Raw genomic sequence first — 23748 nt, 5'->3', positions numbered from 1 at the left:
CAACTATGTTTAGGACCAATCTCGAGCAATCAATGACCGGTGCCAGAGCATTGGGTCAGTGCATAGAGTCCACAACCCCAAATGACCAAAATGGCCGACTTCGTGTTTAGCATTTGCTGATGATAAGGGCATTGTTTGGACTTGTTCTTAGATTGCATATATTTTCTAAAAAATTAGCATTAGTTCTTGTACAACAAGCAACACTTGCACACCATAAAACTTATACGTCTTTCTGTAAATACTAAGATTTGATTACAATAATATACCAATAGGGACTGCAGCTGATGTTGATAGGGGGAGTCGAAAAATGAAAAGAAGAATAGAAGGGAGGAGGAGTAGAGGAGGAAGGGAAGGAGAGCAAAGCTGCTAATGGTTGGGGAGGAAAGAGGAGAGAGAGAGAGAGAGAGACAATAGAAATAGAAAAAAAAAACAATGGCATCTTTTGTAAATTTAAAGATGTAAAAAGAGTATTTTTGTCTTAAAAATTGACGTACTCTCCATAAAGGTACGTGGCTCTCACATTCTGTTATCTTTGGACGGAAATATTAGTGGTACGTTTTAGTCTACAAACCACGTGGGGTTATGAGGTTATTTCCAAATGACAAGGAGACAATCCACATATGGCTCAAACCACAAGGGGGTGAAGTGAAATTTTCTCATAAAAGTCAAAAAGTCACTAAAAAAATCAAAAAATCAACAACCTATACAAAAAAGTCAAAGATTCCTCTTCTTTTTTCTTTTTTTTTTCCTACTTTTTGCACATCTTTTCGTAAAAAGCCAAAAAGTCATTCCAAATATATTAATTTTTTTTACCTCATATTTTAGTTAAAAAGTTACTAAAATAGTATGTTCTCGAACAAGGCCACGCATTTAGGCCTATTCGAACATGCATTCATGATATTTTTGCTAGCTTTTGAAATCATGCATAGGTTGTTTACGGATCTTGATACCATCCAGACAGAATATTATCAGGTTTCCCACAATTTTGTCATTGGCAATGTTTCCTATCATAATCTTACCTTCATTGTTTGTTTTTTCCCAGGAAATACAGACTGGTACTCTTGAAAATGAGCTCCATACTGAATCTTAATAGGATTGTGAACGAGATGATGAATTTATGCAGAATATCTCTCATAGCTGTTCATATGTCAACATATACTCTATAAAGCAAGTGGACAACTGATGATTTACCTTAAGCTCCACCTAAAACTATAGAATCCTTATGTGAAAGGAATCGTTATTAATGCTCCAATTCTAGCTTGTTTGCACTTTCCTATCTCTATGAGAAATGGATTTGCGAAGCTAAGCCTTGTGTCTTTGTTTTTCATTTTCTATTTTCATTTTAAGGAAAACAGACTTGTTTGGTGAATTTTTTCGAAAATTATTTTCAGAATTTTTTTCTAAAAACTACCCCACCTTTTAGAAAACACCGAAAAGTTATTTTCAAATTTTTGGAAACTATTTTTGTACAAAAATGAAAACAATATGAATGCAATGGGTGTTAAAATTTCAAATTTATTTATTTATTTTCCAAAAACTGAAAAAAAAACCATAGAAATGAACATAATATGTACTAAAATGTAGATAGCTCCACCCTTAATGGACATATTGCTAGTTTATTACTGAGTTTTCATTTTCTTGGTGCAGTTGTCAACCATAAAGAAGGCTGAGCTCCTCCCTATGGTGATGTGATGTCTACCTTACTTTGGATATCATTGTGTAAGGGCATATGCTTCCTATGATTTGTGTTTCTAAATAATTGTCTTGCTTTGCAATATCGTAATTGCTACTCTAAATAAAGGTATGTTTGCCTAATATGTGCTAAAGATTTGAAAAGGGAATAAAAGGGTAAAAAAGTACCCATGTGTGTAATTTTACTTTCTTTGCATTGTAATGGAGTTTGTGTCCAAAATTATCTGTCTCAATTAACAATATTGAATGTTTGTTTTCATGCTTGTTTGTAATCTGTAGTACCAAAATATATTGCAAATTGCTACTTATTGACATGCGATTGACTAGTAATAATTCAGAGTACAACAATTGCTTGAAATTGTTAAGAGGAGCTTATCATTCATTTGTAGCAAGTTTATGTTGGGGAATCCAAGGAGTCCACTTGTGTACTACTTAGGCTCAACACACACTGTTTGAAACACATATCTTCCTAAAAGATTAAACTTATGGTGGTGAGTCCATCCAATAATTATTAAGACTTTTCTTTTGCTTTTCTCCCAACTTGAGCCTTTTTACTTCAACATGTACCAACAATCTCTCCCTCTAATGTGAAGGAAATTTTTTTGCTCAAGTCTTATTTTCTACTCTCTAACATTGTGTCTTATGCCTTGTGGTGAGGTTTGTTACTATTTCCTCTAGAAGATGGCCAAACATTCTTTTGCAGAATTTCAAAATAATGGGAGCTGTGTTTCTTGTTTTAATGAAGATAACAAATTGTAGTGTACAAATAGTTGTTATAATTAGGTTAGGATCTTTTGTTGCTGCTCACTGGAAATAGCATCTATTGGAGACCCCTTTTGGAAGAAAGTGCCTTAGTTACTATGGAAATGTCCAAGCTGCTCCCTTAGGCTGTGTTTGGATCATGAATTTAGATAAGGATTTGGAAAGGAAAATGGAAAAGTGAGTAAAATATAGGCTAAATGTTTTCTCTGTTTCTCTTTCCCTTTCCAAATCTCTATCCAAATCCAAGATCCAAACACATCGTTATAGTTTATGCTTTATATGTTTAAGTCCAACAAATATTGACTACAACATTTATTCATCTTGACATCATGAACTAAGGAAAACATTGCAGGCCCTATTTGGAAGGAAGGTCTTAGTCACCATGGAAATGTCTAAGCAACTCATTTATAGTTTGTCCGACAAATATTGACAGCATCTATCCATAGTATCGAAATCGTCAAGCAAAATAGAAGAAAATGACAAAGTAAGCATGCTTGTAACTACAAAGGCAACAAATAAGGGCTAAACAAGTCCTTCATAATGCTGGACTGCATATTACTTAACCCGTGACACAGGGAATCCGTTCTGCTTACTAGTGAGGAATCAAGGACCATCTAGCAATCTTCCCTCCTACTGCAATGGTTTTGTGCTTGGAGTAAATACATGAGCTTGAGCTTGAAGCCAAGAGAGTCTGAATCAGAGTCTTTTCCTGTGAGTTGTGCCCTAATTTTATCTACTTCTTGTCAGCTAATGACAATGGTTTGCTGATGAGAGATGTAGGTCATAAGTGGGCACTGCATTTAACATAATTTGTTGAAGCTTTTTGTAATTTTTCTCTTAAGCTGTGATATGTTTTGATTATACACCTTCTTGTCATTCTACTTTTTTTATTTTTGTTATTTGAACCAATCTGCTGCTGGTAATTCAGTGCTTATGAGATAAATGGCTGTCCAATGCCTCGTAAGTGCAGATGTATCCCACATAATCATCACAAAAGCCAATTTTAGACCAAAATTACTACTACATTTCAACTTGTATCATTCACAGCTTGCTGAAATTTAATTTAATTTTTTTTTGGATGTAATTTCTATTTTTCCACTACAGTTTGGATATGCTACTGATTTTATTTGAATGACTTGGTGCCCCATTTCATTGAAGTGGACTAAAGATATAACTTTTCAAGACTTCCATAGATATTCAGTTTGTGGGAACAAAAGTTATATCTTCAATGGATGGTAGTTCATTTAATCAAGTATTTTCTAAGTTTTAAAGTCTGAGTAGCCATTCCTTCCCAAGTAAGGGTTCATGGGTGTGATGCTTTAGCAGATCATAAGATGGTCATTTCTTGAAGTTCTAGATGCAGATATATCAAATTATTGAGAGAAACAAAAAGACTTGTACTGAATCCGTAAAAATATTCATGTAGAACACAATAGACTGACCACAAAAAAGATTTAAGTGAACTTGTTGAGAAGGAATAGACTGACCTCAAGTTTTGTCTGAAAAAGAAAATTGAGACGTGTTTAGAAGGAATGCTGGCGATGTTGTTGACTCCCCCACATTGAATGCCTGGGTGAAGTAGTTTCACATTGAATGTCAAGGTTTGCCCTTATCGATTGTCGTAGTTGGAAGGGCAATGAGAGACAACTTTCACATAGAATGGAAAGAGGCAACTAATAAACTTGGAAAATCATTTTGAACAACCATTGAAGGTGTCAATCAATAAGTTTATGGAAGTCTTAAAAAAGTAGAAGCTAAAGAACACTATCTATGGCCTTTGTCCAGAATATTAGCCCAAATACATGGACCCTGTTTTGACATGGAAGTGAAATATAAAGGCTTGTTGAGTTGACTTTTGAGAACCATCAAACAAACATTTCAGACCAATTCAGTACTGGTGAACAATGAATTCACAGTTTAGTTTGCTTAAAAATGATTTTACATATTTCTCTTATATTCAGGAAGCTCAGACTGCTTCTGAAGAGTGATCTGAGAAACAATTAACTTTATCTCAATGGAAGCTCTTTTAATGCTCACCTTTTGGCTTGTGTGCCTAAAGATGGTGCTACAAGTCTACTTGTGAATCGTTTGGAGGACATGGAGAACATTATCCCTAATTTACAAGCTGAAGATGGTCTAAATGTCTTAAAGTATCTGAGTATTCGTAAATGTTCACAATTCGAATACTTGATCAACACAGAGGAATGGGGGATTTCACCACAGGCACAACCACCTGATCTGCAATTGCTCTTTAAACTGGAAGAATTGGCACTCTGGAAATTGGATACTTTCAATGGGATATGTGCAGGTGCACTTACTACTTTCAGCTGGACTTGCTTCCCAAAGCTCAGGAGATTGGAAGTTAACTAATGTCCTGAACTATCAACTGTTTTTCTTCCATTCAATTTGCTTCAATGGCTACTACATTTAGAGAAACTTACGGTATTCGACTGCGAGCAATTGGAACAAGTATTTGATTTTGGTCATGAAGGAAAAGGCATGAAGCTGCTTTCCAGTTTGAGAGATTTAACAATATGGGACTACTCCAGTCAACATGTGCAACTCTGCAACCTAAGATCTATGAGCAAAGGTACTTCTATTTTACACATTTAACATGTATATGTATATATATATATATATATATCAGGTAATTAATTACATTCATTATGAGTAAATTTTTTATTTTATTTATTATTAAATTAAATTAAATTGAGTCCTTGTCGATAACACTAATACAATAGTAATGGACTATATATTCGTTGTGTTTGTATGATCTACATCCGACTAACTTTAAATTTACACCATAAACTTCAATTTCAAAGTAAGTTTCATGAAGAAAATTCATGATGCATAGCATTTTTGAATAAACTACAAATCAAATTATCAACTTCTCATTGTGAGTAGTTGATAATTTAGTTTGTACATATTTAGGGATCTGTAGTAATTTTGAATTAAATTTAGAGCAATACTACACACACAAAATTTATACACTTAAAAATGCCCAAAAATTTTAATATACGGTTGAGATTCATTCAAAATGTATACTCCACTACATAAGAGTTGAATCTTAGCCACATGTTAATTTTTTAGGTATATTTCTATGCATGAATTTTGTGCATAAAGAGACCCTTTATTACATTCAAACAGTATTTTAAAATTTTTTATATTACACTTTTTAATGCAAAATTCATTGTTCTGTTTTACTATTGTAGTTAAAATTTAATATATTGTTCTCTTTTGTGAGTTCCATTTTTATTTCTAAGTGTTAAGTTAATGGATAAAGAAATTTTAATTTTTATTGGCCTTTTAGACAATGAATATTCATTTATGCCTATTATCAAAGGCCTTTGGACAACAAATAATAAATTATTTAACATTCTATCAACTACTCACATGATAGTGCTCCCAATCATGCATAGAATTTATGACCATTTAAATAATTTTATTCTTATTTGAGAGATTTTTATCAAATTTTAGTGTAACAATAAATGTTTTTGAGGCCTTTGGATAAAGATGGAAGACACCAAGTGGATTGAGATAATGCCTTTCTTTAAATAAAAAGTAAAAAAGAAAATGATAACATTGGATTTCTTTTTGTCTATTGTTTTTTTGCCTTTTAATGAATTTTATATTATGTTTTTATTAAGGGTCCCTCAATATTTTTATAGAAAACTTTTAGCACAGAAAAATTTCTAGCTCTTCAAAGAGAAATTTCTCTAATAATATTATCGAGGGACATTAACTAATAAGAAAAATTATTTTGGATCTCTACTATTACCAAAAGTTGGAAGGAATGTTTCACTAATTTTTTTCTTTTTCTTAGGGAGGCCTCTTTCTTTTTTTTTTCTTTTTTTTTTTTGTGTGTGTGTGTGTGTAGGTTTTCATTTGCCAAATTCCAAAAGTGAGACCTTAGACGATTGCCTTAATGGCCTAATAATAAAAAAAAGTCTACACTACATATATATTTATATTAAATATTTTATTTTTCTTAAGACCAAAAAAATAGAAAATAAAAAATACATATATACAATCAATCAAAAAGCGATAGAGGCCATGACTTGGAGTAATACTAGAAAGTGTTATTCGCCAAAAGTGGAAAAGGGAAAGAATGCCTATTGCTATCTCTCTCAGAGCAATCTGTGATTCATGTGCATTGTGTACAATCTTTATTCAATCGATAAGTAATCTAAAAATGTTGTGAGTTTTCAATATAAATTTTAATACATAAGGAATAAATAAAATTAATTTGCCTTTCAATCTACATAGTTTCTTTGAGGCCCATTCAGTATATACACTTGATAGATTTGTCAACTTACGAAATCATGCATAGGTTGTTTAAATATTTTTTTCTCCATCCACATAGACAATATTATTAAATTTCTCCATTTTTATTTTTATTTTTTGTCATTATCAATGTTTATTGTAATTTTTCCCTATTTTTTCCCCAAGAAATATGGACTAGTACCCTGAAAGATGAAAACCATGCTGAATCTTAATTAGATTGCAAACCAGATTATGAATTTATGAGGAATCTCTAATAAGTGGACAATTCATGGTTTACCTCAAGCTATACCCAAAAATCATACAATTCTTATTTGAAAGAAATTTGCTATTACAGAAATACAGATTTGTTTTGTGAATTTTTTTTTAAAAACTTTTTTTCAGAATTTTTTTCTAAAAGCTATTCCATTTTTTAGGAAATAAAAAACAATTATTTCCAAAATTTCAAAAACTGTTTGTTGTGCAAAAATGAAAACAATATGCAGGCAATGGGTGTTTTTGAAATTGTCATTTTTTTCCCAAAAATATATATAAAAAAAAAAGAAGCAAAAAATCAACAGAATTTGTAGGCTCTACCCTTAATTGATAGATACAACTAGTTTATTATTGAGTTTTCATTTTCTCTTTGCAGTTGTCAAATGTAAAGAAGGCTGAGCTACTTCCTATGGTATGTGATGTCCACCTTGCTTAGGATGCCATTGTGTAAGGACATATCCTTCCTATGATTTGTGTTTCCAAATAATTGTCTTGCTTTGCTATATAAAAACGACTACTCTAATTAAAGGTATGTTCGCCTAATGTGTGCTAAAGATTTGAAGAGTAAATAAAGGGAAAAAAAGAACTCAATGTGTGTAATTTTACTTTCTCTGCATTGTTATGGAGATTGTATCCAAAATTCTTTTATCTCAATTAACAGTATTGTATGTTTGTTTTCATGCTTCTTTGTATCTGTGGTAAAAAATATTTTGCAATTTGCTATTTATTGACATGCGATTGACTAGTAATAATTCATTGTACAACAGCGAATTGTTGCTTGAATTTGTTAAGAGGTGCTTGTGATTCATTCGGAGCGAGTTTATGTTCAGGAATCCAAAGAGTCCACTTGCGTAAAACTTTGACTCTCAACATGTATTGTTTGAAACACATACCAACCTAAAAGCTTAAACTTGTACAAGTGGTGAGTCCATCCAACGTAATACTAAACTCTTCCTTTTTGTTTTCCCTTCCTGATATGATACTCTTCATCTTTATCATGTACTGACAATCTTTCCCTCAAATCTAAACAACACATCGAGAAAAGTTCTTCCCATGTAGTTATTGCACTGAACTGTGGATTTGAGAAATACTAAAGTTGGGCCAGAGCCCTCGATTTAATCAAGTCCATGGACCTTCTAAATCACTAATGAGTCTGAAATTTCATGAGCCTGAAGCCAATAGAGTCTAAATCAGAGTCTTTTCTTGTGTTTGATTAAAAAAAAAAAAAAAAAAAACAAAAAGAGTATTTTCTTGTGAGTTGTGCCCCAATTTTATCTGCTTGTCGTTAGTTAATGACAATGGTTTGTTGATGAGAGATGCAGGGCATAAGTGTTTGTCATTTAGGCATTGCATTTAACATTATATGTTGAAGTTTTTGGTAATTTTGCTCGTAAGCTATGATTTGTTTTGATTACAAACTTCGTTCTCGGTTTTTCTTTTTCTTTTTCTTTTTTGTTGTGAATATTTGATACGAATCTGCTGTTGAAAATTCAGTGCTTATGAGATAAATGGCTGTCCTCACTAGTGCAGATATATCCGACATAATCTTCAAGAAAGCCCATTTCTACACCGAAATTCGTATTGTTTCCACTTGTATCAATCAGCAGCTTGCTGATTATTTATTTATTTATTTATTTATTTTGATAATTCTATTCATCTGCTACACTTTGGATATGCTACTAATTTTACTTTGTATGACTTGGCCCCAAATTTTGTTTGTAGTGGACTAAAGACATAAGATTTTCAAGAAATCCATAGAAATTCAGTTTGCAGGATATGCCACTGATTTTACTTTGTACGAATTGGTGCCATCTGTGGCAATTTAGCTTGCAGGAACCAAAGTTACATATTCAATGGATGGTTATAATGTCATAGTTCATTTATTGAAATTCTTGGTAGTTCCCAAGTAAAGGTTTCTGGATGTGATGGTTTATCAGATCATAAGATAGTCATTCATGAGGTACTAGAGGTCCCATATGTTAAATTATTGATTGAAAGAAAGAAAGAAAAAATATCTCGTATCCACCAAAAAAAAGATTTATTTCAAACACAAAAAAGGTGATTTAAAATATTTCTCTAATACTCCGTCAAGAAGCACATGCTGCTTCTGAGGAGGAATGCTTCTTCAAATAAAGGTCATGTTTACATTGAGTTTTGCTTTGAACGTTAGAAAAATGTTATGCACTCATATAATTTAATTAATAAAATGATTAAGAGATTTACAATAAATAAAATATAAAAGTAAGTAAATTCATATAGAGTAAGAAAGGATTGGCCTGTGAGATTGAAAGGCGCGCAGTCACTACCCTAAAGCCATTGTTCCTCCTTACGTGAAAGTACAACCAGAGTGCAACGGTTCAAAAATACAACCCAAGTGCTCACATCATCTCTTAATCATTTTAGTAATTAAATTATATTAGTGCATAACATTTTTCTAACAATCTAAAGTTGTGTTTTAAAAAGAAATTTTGTTTAAGATTTTTCAGTTAAAAAAAAATGAGTATAGTGAAAGAACCAGCTGAATTCCCACCATGATTAGAGAGCTTTAAGGATAATAAGTTTAAAATTGTTGTTGTTATAAATATGTATGACTTGAGCTTAGAATAAGTTACTTCATTATCTAAGTTTATCTTTCTTCCTCTCTTGTATATATGTTGAGATGTTAATGGGTTTAGTCTTGTCAAAAACAATATCTATTAAAGTAATAGTTTTATAAAATGTGTTGAGCTTATTTTAATGATTAAAATAAAACTCATTATTTGTCAAATTAAAATTCATATTCTAAATTTGTATCTTGAGGTTTTCAGTACATGGTATTCTTTAGATTAATGGCTTACCTATGGCTTAATATTATTTTCTATTGTAATTTCGGTTAGTTTTGGAATTTATTTTGGGTTTGAGGGCTTTTATGAAACTAGCCTTAGAGATTTACCCACTTTATTTGTTATCATTTTGGTTTTGGAAATGTAATTGTTACTGGTTAACGATGTATTCATATTTGATTTGGCAATAAATTTGCTAGTTGGTATTGAGATACCTGGATTGGCTTTTGAAAATGGATTTTATATCAAACAGATGTTTTGAACTCAGAAAACGTTTTGATTAAACGTAAGGTTTTGGTAATTGGAAATAAAGGATTTTTGTTGAGAATCAGTTGGATTTGAAAATGCATTTGGGTATATTATATATGTATTGCATCATGATCATTTATGATGGTGGAGTATGCTTAGTTTTTGAAATATTCTCTACTGGGCTTTATGCTCACCCTACGTGGCTGAAAATGTTTTTCAAGTGTACATCTGTGGATGTGGACTGAGACTTGGAAGTTGTGTTCGAAACTGTGTAGGATGGTTCCTTATTTGTAGGCCATGGGCCATCTATTTATTTATTAGGCCGTGTGCCAGTCTTGTAAGGGTTGCACCCTTTGTATATGACGTAAGCCTTCGGGCATTTAATTTAATTTATAACATCTGTTTATGTTTTTATTACAGAACATCTATTTGACTTAGATATTGTATCTAGGAATGCAGAGAATCGGATAAACACATGTATTGTGTGACTATATTATATACATCTGCATGAGAGTTGTTATCTATTGTTTATCGTTGGGTGGTTGATTCACGTGGGCCAGACCTCGTAAATCCGAGGCGTGACATTAATCATGTGATTAGTTATGTCTGATTAAGTTGATTTTTTGCATGCATATTTTTCTCAGCTTGTCATATGAGACAAACGATTCAGATCATTTACATGAGTACAAATTAGTCCTATAATATGTATGGGTGCAACTCGAGCGGGTTTGGTCGGGTTGGGAGGAGGTTGTCCAAGCCTAGCCCAAGTTGTGCTGAGACTTGCCCAGGCCCACCCAGGCCCGAATTATAACCCGAGATTACATGTTCAAGCCCGACCCGAGTTAAACCCGAATTGCTTGAATTGTAAATAAATTTCAGTTTTTTTTTTTTTGGGTTCAGCTGCTTTATTAAATTATTAAAATTTGACTCTATTTACATTTTTTTTATATAGAAAATCATTAATACCATCAAAACAAATAGTTTATATAATGTAAGAGAGATGCCGCTAGAGTAGTTCTTACAATTTATGAGTGAAAAAAAAAAAAAAGAGTATGATTTTATGTTATTTGTATATATAATATATATATTAAATATGATTTAATAATCTAAATAACTTTAACATTATGTAATGACTAATAATTTATATGTATATTTAATATTTTTATATATCTATATATGTATAATTCGGGTTTCGGGTTGCTCGGATTGTTCGACATTTTTGCCCAAGCCCGCCCAAATTTAATTCGGGCTTCTGAATTTTTGCCCAAGCTCGTACCGAATTTGAAAATATCTTATCCAAGTCCTAAAAAAATTCGGGCTAGGTCCGAGTTGCTCGGGTTAAGCCCGCCCAAGTTGCACCCCTAATATGGCAACTTTACCTATGAAGTTGAGATCTACAACTTTAGCAAATTCGAACTCACTTTAATTGGGGCTCCCACTAGTGGATGGTGAGACTGGTCTTCTGAATTAGTTGGTTTAGTGGACCGGATACTGAGTTATCAAAAAAAAAAAAAATGATAAAACTATTCTTCTTTTTAACAATTTAATATAATTTTTTATTATTATTATTATTAGATAAGAGAACAAATCTTATTTTCGAACCTTGCTGTTTACTAAATAACTAAAAAATTTGCACATATTTAATCTGCTTATAAAAAAATGCTTGATTATATGTGAAGGATATATCAAAAATATAAATAATAAAATTATTTCTTTATTTAATAACTTAAACTAGTAGTTGAATTGATGGTGAAGATTTATTGACTTATCAAGGAAAGAATATCATTTTTCTCAAGGCAAGAAAATCTATAGGAAAAAGCGAAAGAGAAAAAGGAGCTAGTATATATCCTTTGTCATCTTTAAGCCATGGAAGCAAAGCATCAAACATTTGTCCCACATACATCAATGACCAAACCAAGAAAAGAATTGCTTTCCACTTCGCAAATATAAAATGTTTAGGTCTCTATCTCCATTTCCATCTCTATCTCCATTGTGATCCCTGCAGCAACCATTTCTCTTTCCCTCTCCATCTCTATGCCCATTGTGATCCCTGCAGCAACCATTTCTCTTTCCCTCGTATAATTGTTTACAAAAAAAAGGTACGCTTAAATTTCTAGTTTCTCCTTTTCAATAGTATTAAGATTGTGTTTGGATTATAAATTTTGATAGGAATTTAATGTGAGACAAATATGAATGAAATGTTGGAAAATGGCTTTGGAGGCTTTGGAAAAACCTTATTTTTTGCTAACTCTGAGCATTAATTAAGGTGGGACCCAAGCATTATTTTTAACGTTTCTCGTTGGGTTCATGTTTAATGCCGCGTAGTGAATAACATCGCGTATTTGGTTGCTCAAAACCATTTTCGGATGAATGAAAATTTAATGTGCATTTTCGGGTTCGTGGAAATAGATTTAGGTGGGTTTCCTACACATTTGTGAAATGTACTTGTCTCACATTGGAAAGGCTTAAGGTTTTGAACGGATTTATATACCTTAGCTTGGGATACTTGGGATGGGCCCTAAGGGGTACCCAAGTTTGTGGAAGGGTGAGGTTATGGGTAAAGTGAGTTAGACCTATTGGACCCAAAACAAAAACCACAGGCGCGCCACCGTTCTGGTGGGCTAGGCAGGGGTTGGGCTTGTCTTGCTGACTTCACCAAAATTCAAACTTGTTCAAAATAGCCACCTTTTCTCCTATAAAAATTCAGGATGTTTTTTTCCCTTAGATTTTCGTCTTTCTATCTTCCTATTTTCTGCATTTAATTTTAGGAAAAGAAAGAGAGAGTTTTGGTTTGCCAGACTTGATTTAGTAGTGCTGCAAATCAAGTGTTAGTCGTTGCATCATAGGAAGTAGACGCCGTTGAAACTCGAAGCACCGGAGCGAGGGCGAAATCTACTTTAAGGAGATTGTGTCCAACAGAAACCTCGACTTTAATATTTGTAAGCGTTTAATTCGGAATTTAATTTATATAATTATTTTACTTTGTTGTTTATTTTAATTATACAATTAATTTACACACACACACACCACTGTGGTATTTCATGTTAATTTGAAATGATGGTCTGTTTCCATTGGTATATCTCCTACTTTCTTTTGACCTGATTTCGAGCGCCGGGATTAGAGCAAGTACCTGGTGATCTTTTCTTGAAGCCTTTGTTTATTACATGTTGATTTTATGTTTTAAGGAATTTATTTATTTTCTAACTATGCTTTCATAATTCCACTGCCTGAGCTAGAAACATGCTGAAAGCGTGTTTTGTAAACATGCTTCAGTTTAGTTTGGGAAATTCGGCCAAACTAGGCTTAGTTTGGGAAATAAATTAGTATAGGGGCTTAGTTTGGGAAAAGCCCCAGATTTTTGCCCGAAGAACCAAGATGAGAATTTGACTCTAAGTATGGTAGATCAAGAGTTTTGTATAGTTGGCAGTGGTTTGTAGAGAGAGAGAAGATAAAAGAGTTTTAGAGAGAGAGTTGAAAGAAATAAGGGAAAGAGAAAGAAAATATTAGGTTGTGTTTGGTTTGATTCTCAAACTATGATTCTACACTAATAATCAACCCTTTGTGTTGATTACTGTTTTCAAATCATGATTTCAAATCAATTTCAAAATGCATTTTGAAAACATGTTTGATAAACCAGAGAGTTTTTGAATTTTTGGTCTACTCGGTCGTCAGCCCAGACATCCACCTAGATAGTTTTTGAATTTTTGGGACTACCCGATCGTCCCCTCGGACATCCTCCTGAACGTCCGACCGGTTGACCGGAATAGTTTTTTTTTTTTTTTTTATTTAGCAATTGACACCTGCTATTGGAAAACAAAAATTATATTTGTTTTTGATATTTTTTAAATATAGAAAATATTTTTTTGAGACCAAAATGACAAATTATTTGGAAATTTATTTAAAATTAACAATAAAAATTGTAAATAAAAATTTGTTTGTCACAGAAATTTTTAAAAATAAAAAAACATTTTTAAATAAAACAATTAAAAAAAAATTCCAACCAAATATACAATCAAAAGTAATTTTAAAGCACTATCTGAATATTTTTGTTAACAAATAATAATATATTTTTTAATATTTTAAATAATAAAATATTTTCAGAATTTTTTTAATTTTTTAAATAAAAAAATATTTTTTTCAATAATTTTTTTTTGAATTAAATTTTAAAAAGAGTTTGGTTATGAGTTTTGAATAGAACTTTCAATAGAGTTTTGAGTTGTGTATTTGGTTATGTGTTATAAGTTTTTGAATTAAGTTTCAAAAACTCTTTTTAAAACTCATAATTAAATAACTTTTCACAAACTCAACACTCATTTCAAAAATTCAACACTCAATTCAAAACTCATTTCAAAACTCATTACCAAACAAATTTTCTTTTTTCAAATTATATTTCCAAAACTCACAAACTCAAAATATAACTCCATACTCAAATCATAATTCTAAACACAAACTAAAATGCTACCTTAGATTTTGAGGGGAAAAGGTTCAAAAATCGAGGTCTGTAGCCCATGTCCGCTCGTTCGGAGCTTCTGGCAGTAAATACGAATTTGTCCAACAAAAAATGCTATTTTTCATAATTTGCTCGTGTGGAACATTTATTTCGCGCGTGTGGATTGACCTAAACAACTTTTACATGGTGAATTTCAAACAAGCATAGCTCCATCTTTCGGAGTTAGAATTCGGTCAATTTTGCTTTTAAATTGAAGTCCTGAAAGTAAGCTTTCCAATAGTTCTAGACTCATATCAAGATTCAAAGTGTGGAGATAGAAAAGCATAAAAGAGTGAAACTTACTAAAAAATAAATATTTGAATTTGGGGTTTTTTTATCCAATCTTGTCCAACCATCATGTTAACTTATAAATCAAGACTCCAAACATCAAGAAAGAGGTCCATATTATAATAACAAAAAGGTCAAATGCAAACCCATCAACTCTAAAAGTTCGAAAATAATACAAGTATAAGGTAACGGGTACCAATTAATATAAACAAGTAGGGTTTAAGATCCGGGACACTATAGGTGGGCAAAGGAGTTGAGGGTAGGGAGGTGTAGAGGGTGGTGATAGAGGTGTTGGGGGTAGGTGAAAGGGTGATTAACAACTAGAGAGGGGTAAGGAAGGGTTGGCCAATAGTTGCAAATAGTGGAAGAGAGAAAAAAAACATTCCAGTAATTACAACCACGGATTCCATGCTTTTGCAATTATGATTCTCTATTAATTTGTAAATAATTGACCAAAATCACTTTAGTTGTTTTGGTAAGTTAATTAAAAATTGACTTTTTGATTTTTTAACTTTTTTAAAAAAATAACATGTTAAAAAGTAGAGAGGTGATATGATCTAAAAAAGCCAAAAAATAAAAAAATTGACCTTTAACTAACTTGCCAAAATAGACCAATTGTCCCTAGAATTTGATTGTCTTTACGAAGATTGAGTGACCATACCATCATAGAGTATATATATATATATATATCTCTATCTATAATATGACTTACTGTTTTTTGAATTTATGTATATTTTTGTCCTAGATACAAAGTTAATGGTCAAATTTTTTTGACCCACAATATGTTTCCTGCCTATCCCTCCTCTTTTCTCTCACCATTTATCATTCCATTACTCTCTCTCTCTCTCTCTCTCCTACCTCTCATCACTCTGTCCTCTACCTCTCCTCTCGGCACCGCCGCTCACCACCTCTCCTCTTGGCACCGTCGCTCTCAGCCAGGAGCACGCTGTCGACAAAACCCCTTCTTCCTCTTTATGTCCTCTCCTTCTCTCCCTTCTGCCGCCGCCGGAATCAACATCTCTACCACCTACATCAACTCTCCACTGCCACAGCGCTTCCACCCCGTGATCTCCACCAATAGCAACTCTTCATCTCTTCTCTCTCTCAGTTCTCAGATCTTCTCTTCGATCTTAACCAGCAGCAGTGCCTCTGTCCTCCACCGTCGAGAGTTTGATGAGTTTCTGAAATGGGTTTCACTACAACATATAAGAGTTTTAGAGACCAAGTGTTTTGGTCTTTAAAAGTGAAAATTTTATTGCAAAAGACATTTAGGAACCAATTTCCATCATCATGAGAATAGTCACTAAAAGGTCGTTTCGAAAAGTAAAAAATAAGGCTTTTAGCGACAAAATTTTGAAAATGTCACTAATAAGTAGACTTTTAGGGACAAAATAATTTGGTCTCAAAATGATTTATTTTTTGAGACAAAAAATTTGGTCCCAAAAGGATAATAATTCATCACTAATGTCCAATTTTTGTTGCTAAAAATATAATAACGATATTTTTCGCAACAAAATTATTTGGTCCCTAAAAAATAATTTTGTTCCTAAATTTTGGTCTTTAAAACCTTAATTTTTTATAGTGTTTTATGGTTTTGAAATGGGTTTCATTTTTAAATGTGTTTTAATTTGTGAAAGGTTTTATTGTGGGTTTGTGTATTTTTTATTTCTGTTGATTAGGTATGCGGTTGGATTTGTGTTTCTAAGATTTGGGTTTGGGTTTGTGATTTTTAATATATTTTAATGAATGTTTTGGGTTAATGAATTTTCATTAACTAAGTAATGACTCCCATTCGAAGCTCAAACTTGAGCAACAATAGAGTTCAAAGAGGAAGAGAGAGGCGTAGAGGAAAAAAAGAGACAAAGCTCTCTACTCTAAAAAGAACAAAAGCAAAAAGAAGTAGAAGAAGAATTGAAAAAGTAGGCAAAGGGAGTGGGGGGCAACCCACGTGGGTCTACTTTCCTTTCCTAAGTATTCTCACTCTATCCCACCTCATAAATTAAAATAAAATATATTGTATAATATCTCAAAATTTTATAATATAAATTTATTTTCATGTATTTTAATTAAAAAAGGTGTTTCTTTTATATTAAATTGATAATTTATTTTTATATAGGATTGGATTGGGTACGAATTAATCTATTTAAATAATTGTTCATTGCATACTATTTGGAAATGCTTATTAAAAAAATATAAAAAATCAAGTAGCTTTGGTTATTCAGAAACCTAATATCATTAAAAATGTTTATATTTATTGGGAAACGTAACGTTATTAAAAAAAAATTGGTTCTGTTAAAAAATGGTGGTTTGAATTTTTTTTTTCTTTTGATAAATTTGAATTCAGAATTTAAATTAGGTTGTGTTAAAAAAAGTGGTTTAAGTTTCACTACAGAATTTGAAATATTGGCAAGTGAGAATGAGAGAGAAGAGAGATAATGGGGGTGGTGTAATTAAGAGTTATTTTAGAAAGTTGATTAAAAGTTAATTTTTTAATTTTTTGTAAAAACATATAAAAAAAATAAAAATAAATAATATGATCTAAAATAGATTAAAAATTAGAAGATAACTTTTAATTATCTTTTCAAAATAGGCCCAAGTTGTTCGATATTTGATTATGTTATATAGTTGGTGTATGCATCGGTCAATGAGAAAGAATTCTCTCTCTCTCCTCTCCTCATCCTTGCTGTCCCTTTTCTCTCTCTCTCTCTCTCTCTCTCTCTCCTTTGTGTTCTTCTCTCTCCTCAAGCCTGATCTCTTCTTTTATTCCTTTTCAAATTTGAAAAGTGTTAGATTAGGAATCTCAAATAATCTACTAAATTTCTCATATGAGTGTGAAATTCATACACATGAATTTGTGTAAGTCTTACACTTACATAAAAAGTTTAATAAAAAAATTAATAAATTATTTGAAGTATATAGTATTTTTCATTTCCAAATTCTCTTTTGTCTCCACTTTCTCCTTTAAAAAAAGAATAATGTGGTGAGAGTAAGTCTCGTTTGTCGAGATGGGTCAAAATTGTCCCACCCATAAAGTTTGTGATAGGTTAGTAGCAGTTAACCCATGCAATACACATTATAAAATATAAGTATATATTTTGAAAATCATACTTCATAAATTTCATTTGAATTATGTTTGTGTATATCAATATGTATTTACTTATGAATTTATTATAAAAAGTAGGGTTATTCTACAATACACATTTTTCTTTGGCGTGTACCATATACAAGTTATGATATTTGTGTTATAGTCATAACTAAAAAAAACTCGGCAAGTTATAATCAAATACTACTTAAGGAATAACCAAAGACCTTTTTGGTCATAACTAAAACAATAGTCACAACTAACATTACAATGAGTGACAACCAAGTCATAACCAAAATTAGTTGAGCTTTTATTTGTGAGTTTTGATTTAATTTTAAATTATTTGAATTAGTTCATATTGAAATATGATGTGCAAAGTATAAATAGTTAAATTATATATATTTTTATAGAGAAAATTAGAGTAGGACTTTTTTTGATAAATAAAGGACTGGCTCGCAACTTCCCATTTGTTTATTTATTTTATCAGCAAGCATGCAGATAGGTACTGTTGCCAATAGTACAATATTATTTATTTATTTTTTTGAAGTATTGCTTTGTTTGTTATCAGACATGGCTATGGCCGTTTGTGATTCTCTGATTTCCATTGGAGGAAAAGTTGTTGAATTATTGGTGGAGCCAGTTGGGCGTCAATTCGATTATGTCTTCTATCGAGTGAAATACACTGAAGATCTACAAGAGCAAGTTCAAAATTTAGAGGCTCAGAGAAAAGATGTGCTCGACTCCATCGATGCAGCAAAAAGGAACAGAGAAGAAATTCTAGAAAGTGTCAAGAATTGGATTGACAAAGTTAATGGGTTCATTCTTAAGGCTAAAGAGTTTCTAGAGGGTGGAACCAATATGAATCTGAAATGTTTCAATGGGTGGTTTCCTGATTTGGTCACAAGACGCCGGCTAGGTAAGGAAGCAAAAAATAAAGCAGAGGAGGCTAAAGAGCTGGGAAAAGAAGGCACATTCAATAACAACATATCCAAACCTGCACCTTCCTTGGGGATAGAGTCCATACCCTCTGAACAGCTCGTGCCTTATGCTTCTACAAATTTGACAATGACGAATGTAATGGAGGCACTAATTGACGACAAGATCAACTTCATTGGAATACATGGTATTGGGGGCGTTGGAAAGACAACTTTGGTAAAAGAAATCGGCAAAAAAGCAAAATCTGATAAGCTTTTTGATGAAGTTGTGATGGCTGTAGTGTCTCAGAACCCAGACATTAAAAACATCCAAGGTCAAATAGCTAGCATGTTGGGTTTCACCAGATTAACTGATCAACAAAGTGAAATTCAAAGAGCAAGCATGTTGTATTCAAGACTCAGGGATGTGAAGAAGATCTTTGTTATATTGGATGATGTTTGGGCTGAACTTGATTTGGTGGCCGTGGGCATTCCATTTGGCAATGATCACCAGGGTTGCAAAATCATAATCACAACACGGCGTGAGCAAGTATGCGATTCCATGGGAAAGGAAACGCCGAGGACAAAGATTGTTCATCTTGGTGTTTTATCTGAAAAAGATTCATGGGACTTGTTCAAAAAGAATGCTGGCAATGTCGTTGACTCTAACGCGGTGAATGCTATCGCTAATGAGGTTTGTAAAGAATGTGGAGGTTTGCCTATAGCACTTGTTACAGTTGGAAGAGCAATGAAACGTAATAAAGATAAACCTGATTTATGGAACGAAGCAGCTCGAGAATTGAGAAAATCAATGCCAACATATATTGAAGGTGTTGACAAACGAGTGTACAAATGTCTTAGGTTGAGCTATGATTACCTGGAAGAAGAGGAAGCCAAGGCTTGCTTCTTGCTTTGTTCTCTATTTCCCGAGGATCATTACATCTTAATAGAAGACTTGGTACGATATGGGATGGGGTTGACAGTATTCAAAAATGTTGATACAGTGCAAGAAGCCAGGGGCAGAGCAAAGTCAGTGATCAACAATCTCATAGCTTCCTGTTTATTATTAGCTAGTGACACACAAGTACGCTTCAAAATGCATGATGTTGTCCGTGATGTTGCCATATTTATTGGATCCAAAAAGTATTTTGTAAGAGCTGGTTGCAATTTGGATGATTGGCCAAAGATCGATAGTTTGGATCAATACACTGGCATATCATTGATGAGAAATCAAATGAGTAACCTTCCTGAGGTCTTGGAATGTCCAAAGCTCCAAATATTACTTTTACAATACAATAAAAATAAATGGTCATGTTCACATGAATTCTTTTCAAGGATGAATGCACTTAGTGTTTTAGATTTGAGCTACGATTTTGACAATCCAATTCGTAGTCCTGATGCTTTCAATAACCAAACGTGTCTTCGAACATTAGTTCTTGATGGAATTAAGTTTGGGGACACTAAATTTCTTGGACAGTTAAAGACGCTTGAAGTCCTTAGCCTCAAGCATGCCTTCTTTTCTGAGGCACCAAATGCTATAAGGGAGTTAACTAATCTAAGGTTGTTGGACATGACTGAAAGCCATCATGAGTTTCCGATTCCAGCCACAATGGTATTGCCTTTATTCCATTTGGAGGAGTTGTACTTGTTTGGCATCACATCTTCGAGTATCGAATACCCTGCAGGGGAAGTAGTTGCTGCACTAAGATCTTTGCCTTGCCTAAAAATGCTAACCATTTCCATACCTGACATTGCGTATATACCCAAGGACTTTGTTTTTCCTGAGCTGGAAAGTTTTATTATTGTTATTGGAAAATTGAGTTCTTGGGCTTTGGCTCCAAATTATTCCCCAAATTATTTGGGACTTGGAAATTTGGTTGGAACCATGGTTAATTGGAGTAAATGGCTAAAGATGGTGTTGAAAAGAGCTACACGTTTGAGGATTGAAAATTGTTCTGAATTGGAATACTTGATCAACACAGAGGAATGGGGGATTTCATCACAGGCACAACCACGTGATCTGCAATTTCTCTTCAACCTGGAAGCATTGGAACTCTGGAATTTGGGTAGTTTCAAAGGGATATGTGCAGCAAGTGCACTTACTACTTCCAGTTGGGTGTGCTTCCCAAAGCTCAGAAGTTTGACAGTTATGATTTGTCCTTCACTATCAACTGTTCTTCTTCCATTCAATTTGCTTCAAAGGCTACAACATTTGGAGGTGCTTGTGGTAGGATCTTGCGAGAAATTGGAACAAGTATTTGATTTTGGTTCTGAAGGAGAAGGCGTGAAGCTGCTTTCCAGTCGTCAACATGTGGAACTCAGCAACCTAAGAGATATGAAAGTCGTTGGATGTGGCAAACTGAAATATGTCTTCCAACCTTCCATAGCTCAAGCTCTTCATCAACTTGAAGAGCTTTTTGTATATAACTGTGAAGAAATGGAGGAAATTATTGCTGCGAAGCAAAACGAAGGGCACGAAGAAGAAGAGAGAGTGGACTACAAGATGGTGTTCAAAAGTCTCAGATACCTCAGCCTTGAAGATCTTCCAAACCTAAGTGGTTTCTGCACAGGAGGAGACGACTTTCCTTTTGAATGGCCATCCTTGGAACGACTTGCAGTGATAAACTGCCCCAAAATGAAGACTTTCGCTGCCACTACTTCCGGCAGCACACCAAAACTGAAGGAAGTTGAATTGGATTACAGCATGACACCGCTACAGGGGATGGACTTGAATCAGTTTGTGCAAACCCATATCATTTCAAAGGTACTTCTCTATTTTACCACATTTAACATATATATACATATATATATATATATATCAGGTAATTAGTTTTTCGGGTGAATAATATATCAGGTAATTAGTCTTTTATTAATATATTATCCTCTTTCATGCATAGAGTTTTATTTTTATTTTTAAGTGTTAAGTTAAGTTGATGATAACGAAATTTTACTTTTTATTGACTTTTTAGGATGAATATTCATTTATGCCTTTATTATTGAAGGCCTTTGACTATCTGAAAAAAAAAATTGCCTTTCACCATAAGATAATAAATTATTTAATATTTTAACAACCACTCGTATGGTAGTACTCCTTATAATGCTTAAAATTTATAACCACTTGAATAGTTCAGATTTTTTTCACATTTTAGTATAAGGACCTTTGGGCATTGAATGTTTTTTAGGCCCTTGGATAAATATGGAAGAGACCTAGTGGATTGATATATGCCTTCCTTACATAAATATGGAAGAGACCTAGTGGATTGTTCAGTTTGTGCAAACCCATATATATCATTTCAAAGCCACCTAAGGTACTTCTCTATTTTACCACATTTAACATATATACAAACATATATACTTACATTATGAGGCAAAGTTTTTTTTTTTCTTTTTTTTTTTCAAAAAAGTAAATTAAATTGGGTCCTTGACTAATAAGAATAATGCTTGGGACCCCCTTTTGGGGGTCACCCCCTCACCCCCCTTTTGCCACGTGGCAGGAGGTGATTGGTAGAGCAGGAAAAAAAAAGAAAAAGAAAAAGAAAAGGTAACCAATGAGAGAGAGAGGGGGTCAAAGGGGGTGGGGGGAAAAGGGGGATGAATCATTACTCGACTAATAAACTAGTAAAAATCAATGGACTATATATATTCATTGTGTTGGTATGATTCATATCTAACTAATTTTAAATTTACATCATATATTTCAGTTTCAAAAAAAATTTCAAGATGAAAATTCATGATACATTGTATTTTTGAATAAACTACAAATCAAATTATCAACTCCTCCTCATAGTTGATAATTTAGTTTGTACATAATTACATATCTCTAATAATTTAAAATTAAATTAGAGCAATACGCCATACACAATATTTATACACTTACAAATGCTTACAAATTTTAATATACGGTAGAGATTCATTCAAATTGTGGACTTCACTATATTAGAGTTGAATCTTAAACACATATTATTTTTTTGGTATATTTTTGTATATGAATTTTGTGCATAGAGAGGCCCTTTATTGCATTCAAATAACATTTTTAATTTTTTTTTGTTGTTGTATAGATTACACTTTTTAATGTAAAATTTATTATTGTCTTTTATTATTTAGTTAAAATTTAATATATTATCCTCTTTCATGCATAGAGTTTTATTTTTATTTTTAAGTGTTAAGTTAAGTTGACGGATAGCGGAATTTTACTTTTTATTGGCCTTTTACAATGAATATTCATTCATGTCTTTATTATCGAAGGCCTTTACTATCTAAAACATGAGATAATAAATTATTTAATATTCTAGCAATCACTTATATGGAAGTACTCCCTATAATGCTTAGAATTTATAACCATTTGAATAGTTCTATTTTTATTTGGGAGATTTTTGTCAAATTTTAGTATAAGACCTTTGGACAATGAATGTTTTTTAGGCCTCTAGATAAATATGGAAGAGACCTAGTGGATTGAGATAATACCTTTCTTAATTAAAGAATGAAAAAGAAAATGTTAACACTCAATTTCGTTTTTCTTTTTCTTTTTTTTTTTTTTTTTTTTTTTGGTTTTTATGCATTTTAATAAATTTTATATTAAGTTTTGATTAGGAATTTTTCTTTTTTTCTTTTTTTGGTTTCAAGTTGCCAAATTCCAATAGTGAGACCTTAGGCCATTAAGTCAAATGTGTGTAGTGTATTTGATAAAATTAAAAACTGAAGATCAAAGATTAAATATTGAATTTTTTAAATTAAAAAATTATTTGATAAAAATTTAAATACTAACTAAAAATAAATTATTTGATATGTATAAAATTAAATTTAAATTTTATTATTTTTAAATAGAAAAATTGGTCTAAGGTCCCTCTCCCAATTTTAGTAATGGAAAATATCCACAATATTATATTATGATATCTAAGGTCCCTCAACTTCCAC

The 23748-nt window shown here is 32.3% G+C and overlaps 1 protein-coding gene and 1 long non-coding RNA gene across 2 annotated transcripts in view; both read left to right on the top strand.

Moving 5' to 3' along the window:
* LOC114288091 (uncharacterized) overlaps positions 1 to 5038 on the top strand; it is a 34926-nt gene extending 29888 nt beyond the window's left edge. The window contains exons 6-7 of the long non-coding RNA XR_014339926.1: positions 1648 to 1719; positions 2807 to 5038. This is a non-coding gene — a long non-coding RNA (uncharacterized LOC114288091). The remainder of the gene's footprint in view (positions 1 to 1647; positions 1720 to 2806) is intronic.
* Positions 5039 to 18490: 13452 nt separating this feature from the next.
* LOC145798987 (disease resistance protein At4g27190-like) lies at positions 18491 to 22028 on the top strand. Its single transcript, XM_082888498.1, has 2 exons — positions 18491 to 21598; positions 22017 to 22028. The coding sequence occupies exons 1-2, from the start codon at positions 18491 to 18493 to the stop codon at positions 22026 to 22028; spliced, it is 3120 nt and encodes a 1039-aa protein (XP_082744624.1).
* The last annotated feature ends 1720 nt before the right edge of the window (positions 22029 to 23748 follow it).

The sequence above is a fragment of the Camellia sinensis genome, chromosome 9 (genome assembly GCF_055761805.1).
Source record: "Camellia sinensis isolate YWXY chromosome 9, ASM5576180v1, whole genome shotgun sequence".
Lineage (NCBI taxonomy): Eukaryota > Viridiplantae > Streptophyta > Magnoliopsida > Ericales > Theaceae > Camellia > Camellia sinensis.
The sequence above is the reverse complement of the archived record's forward strand: the minus strand, read 5'-3'. Positions and strand labels throughout refer to the sequence as shown.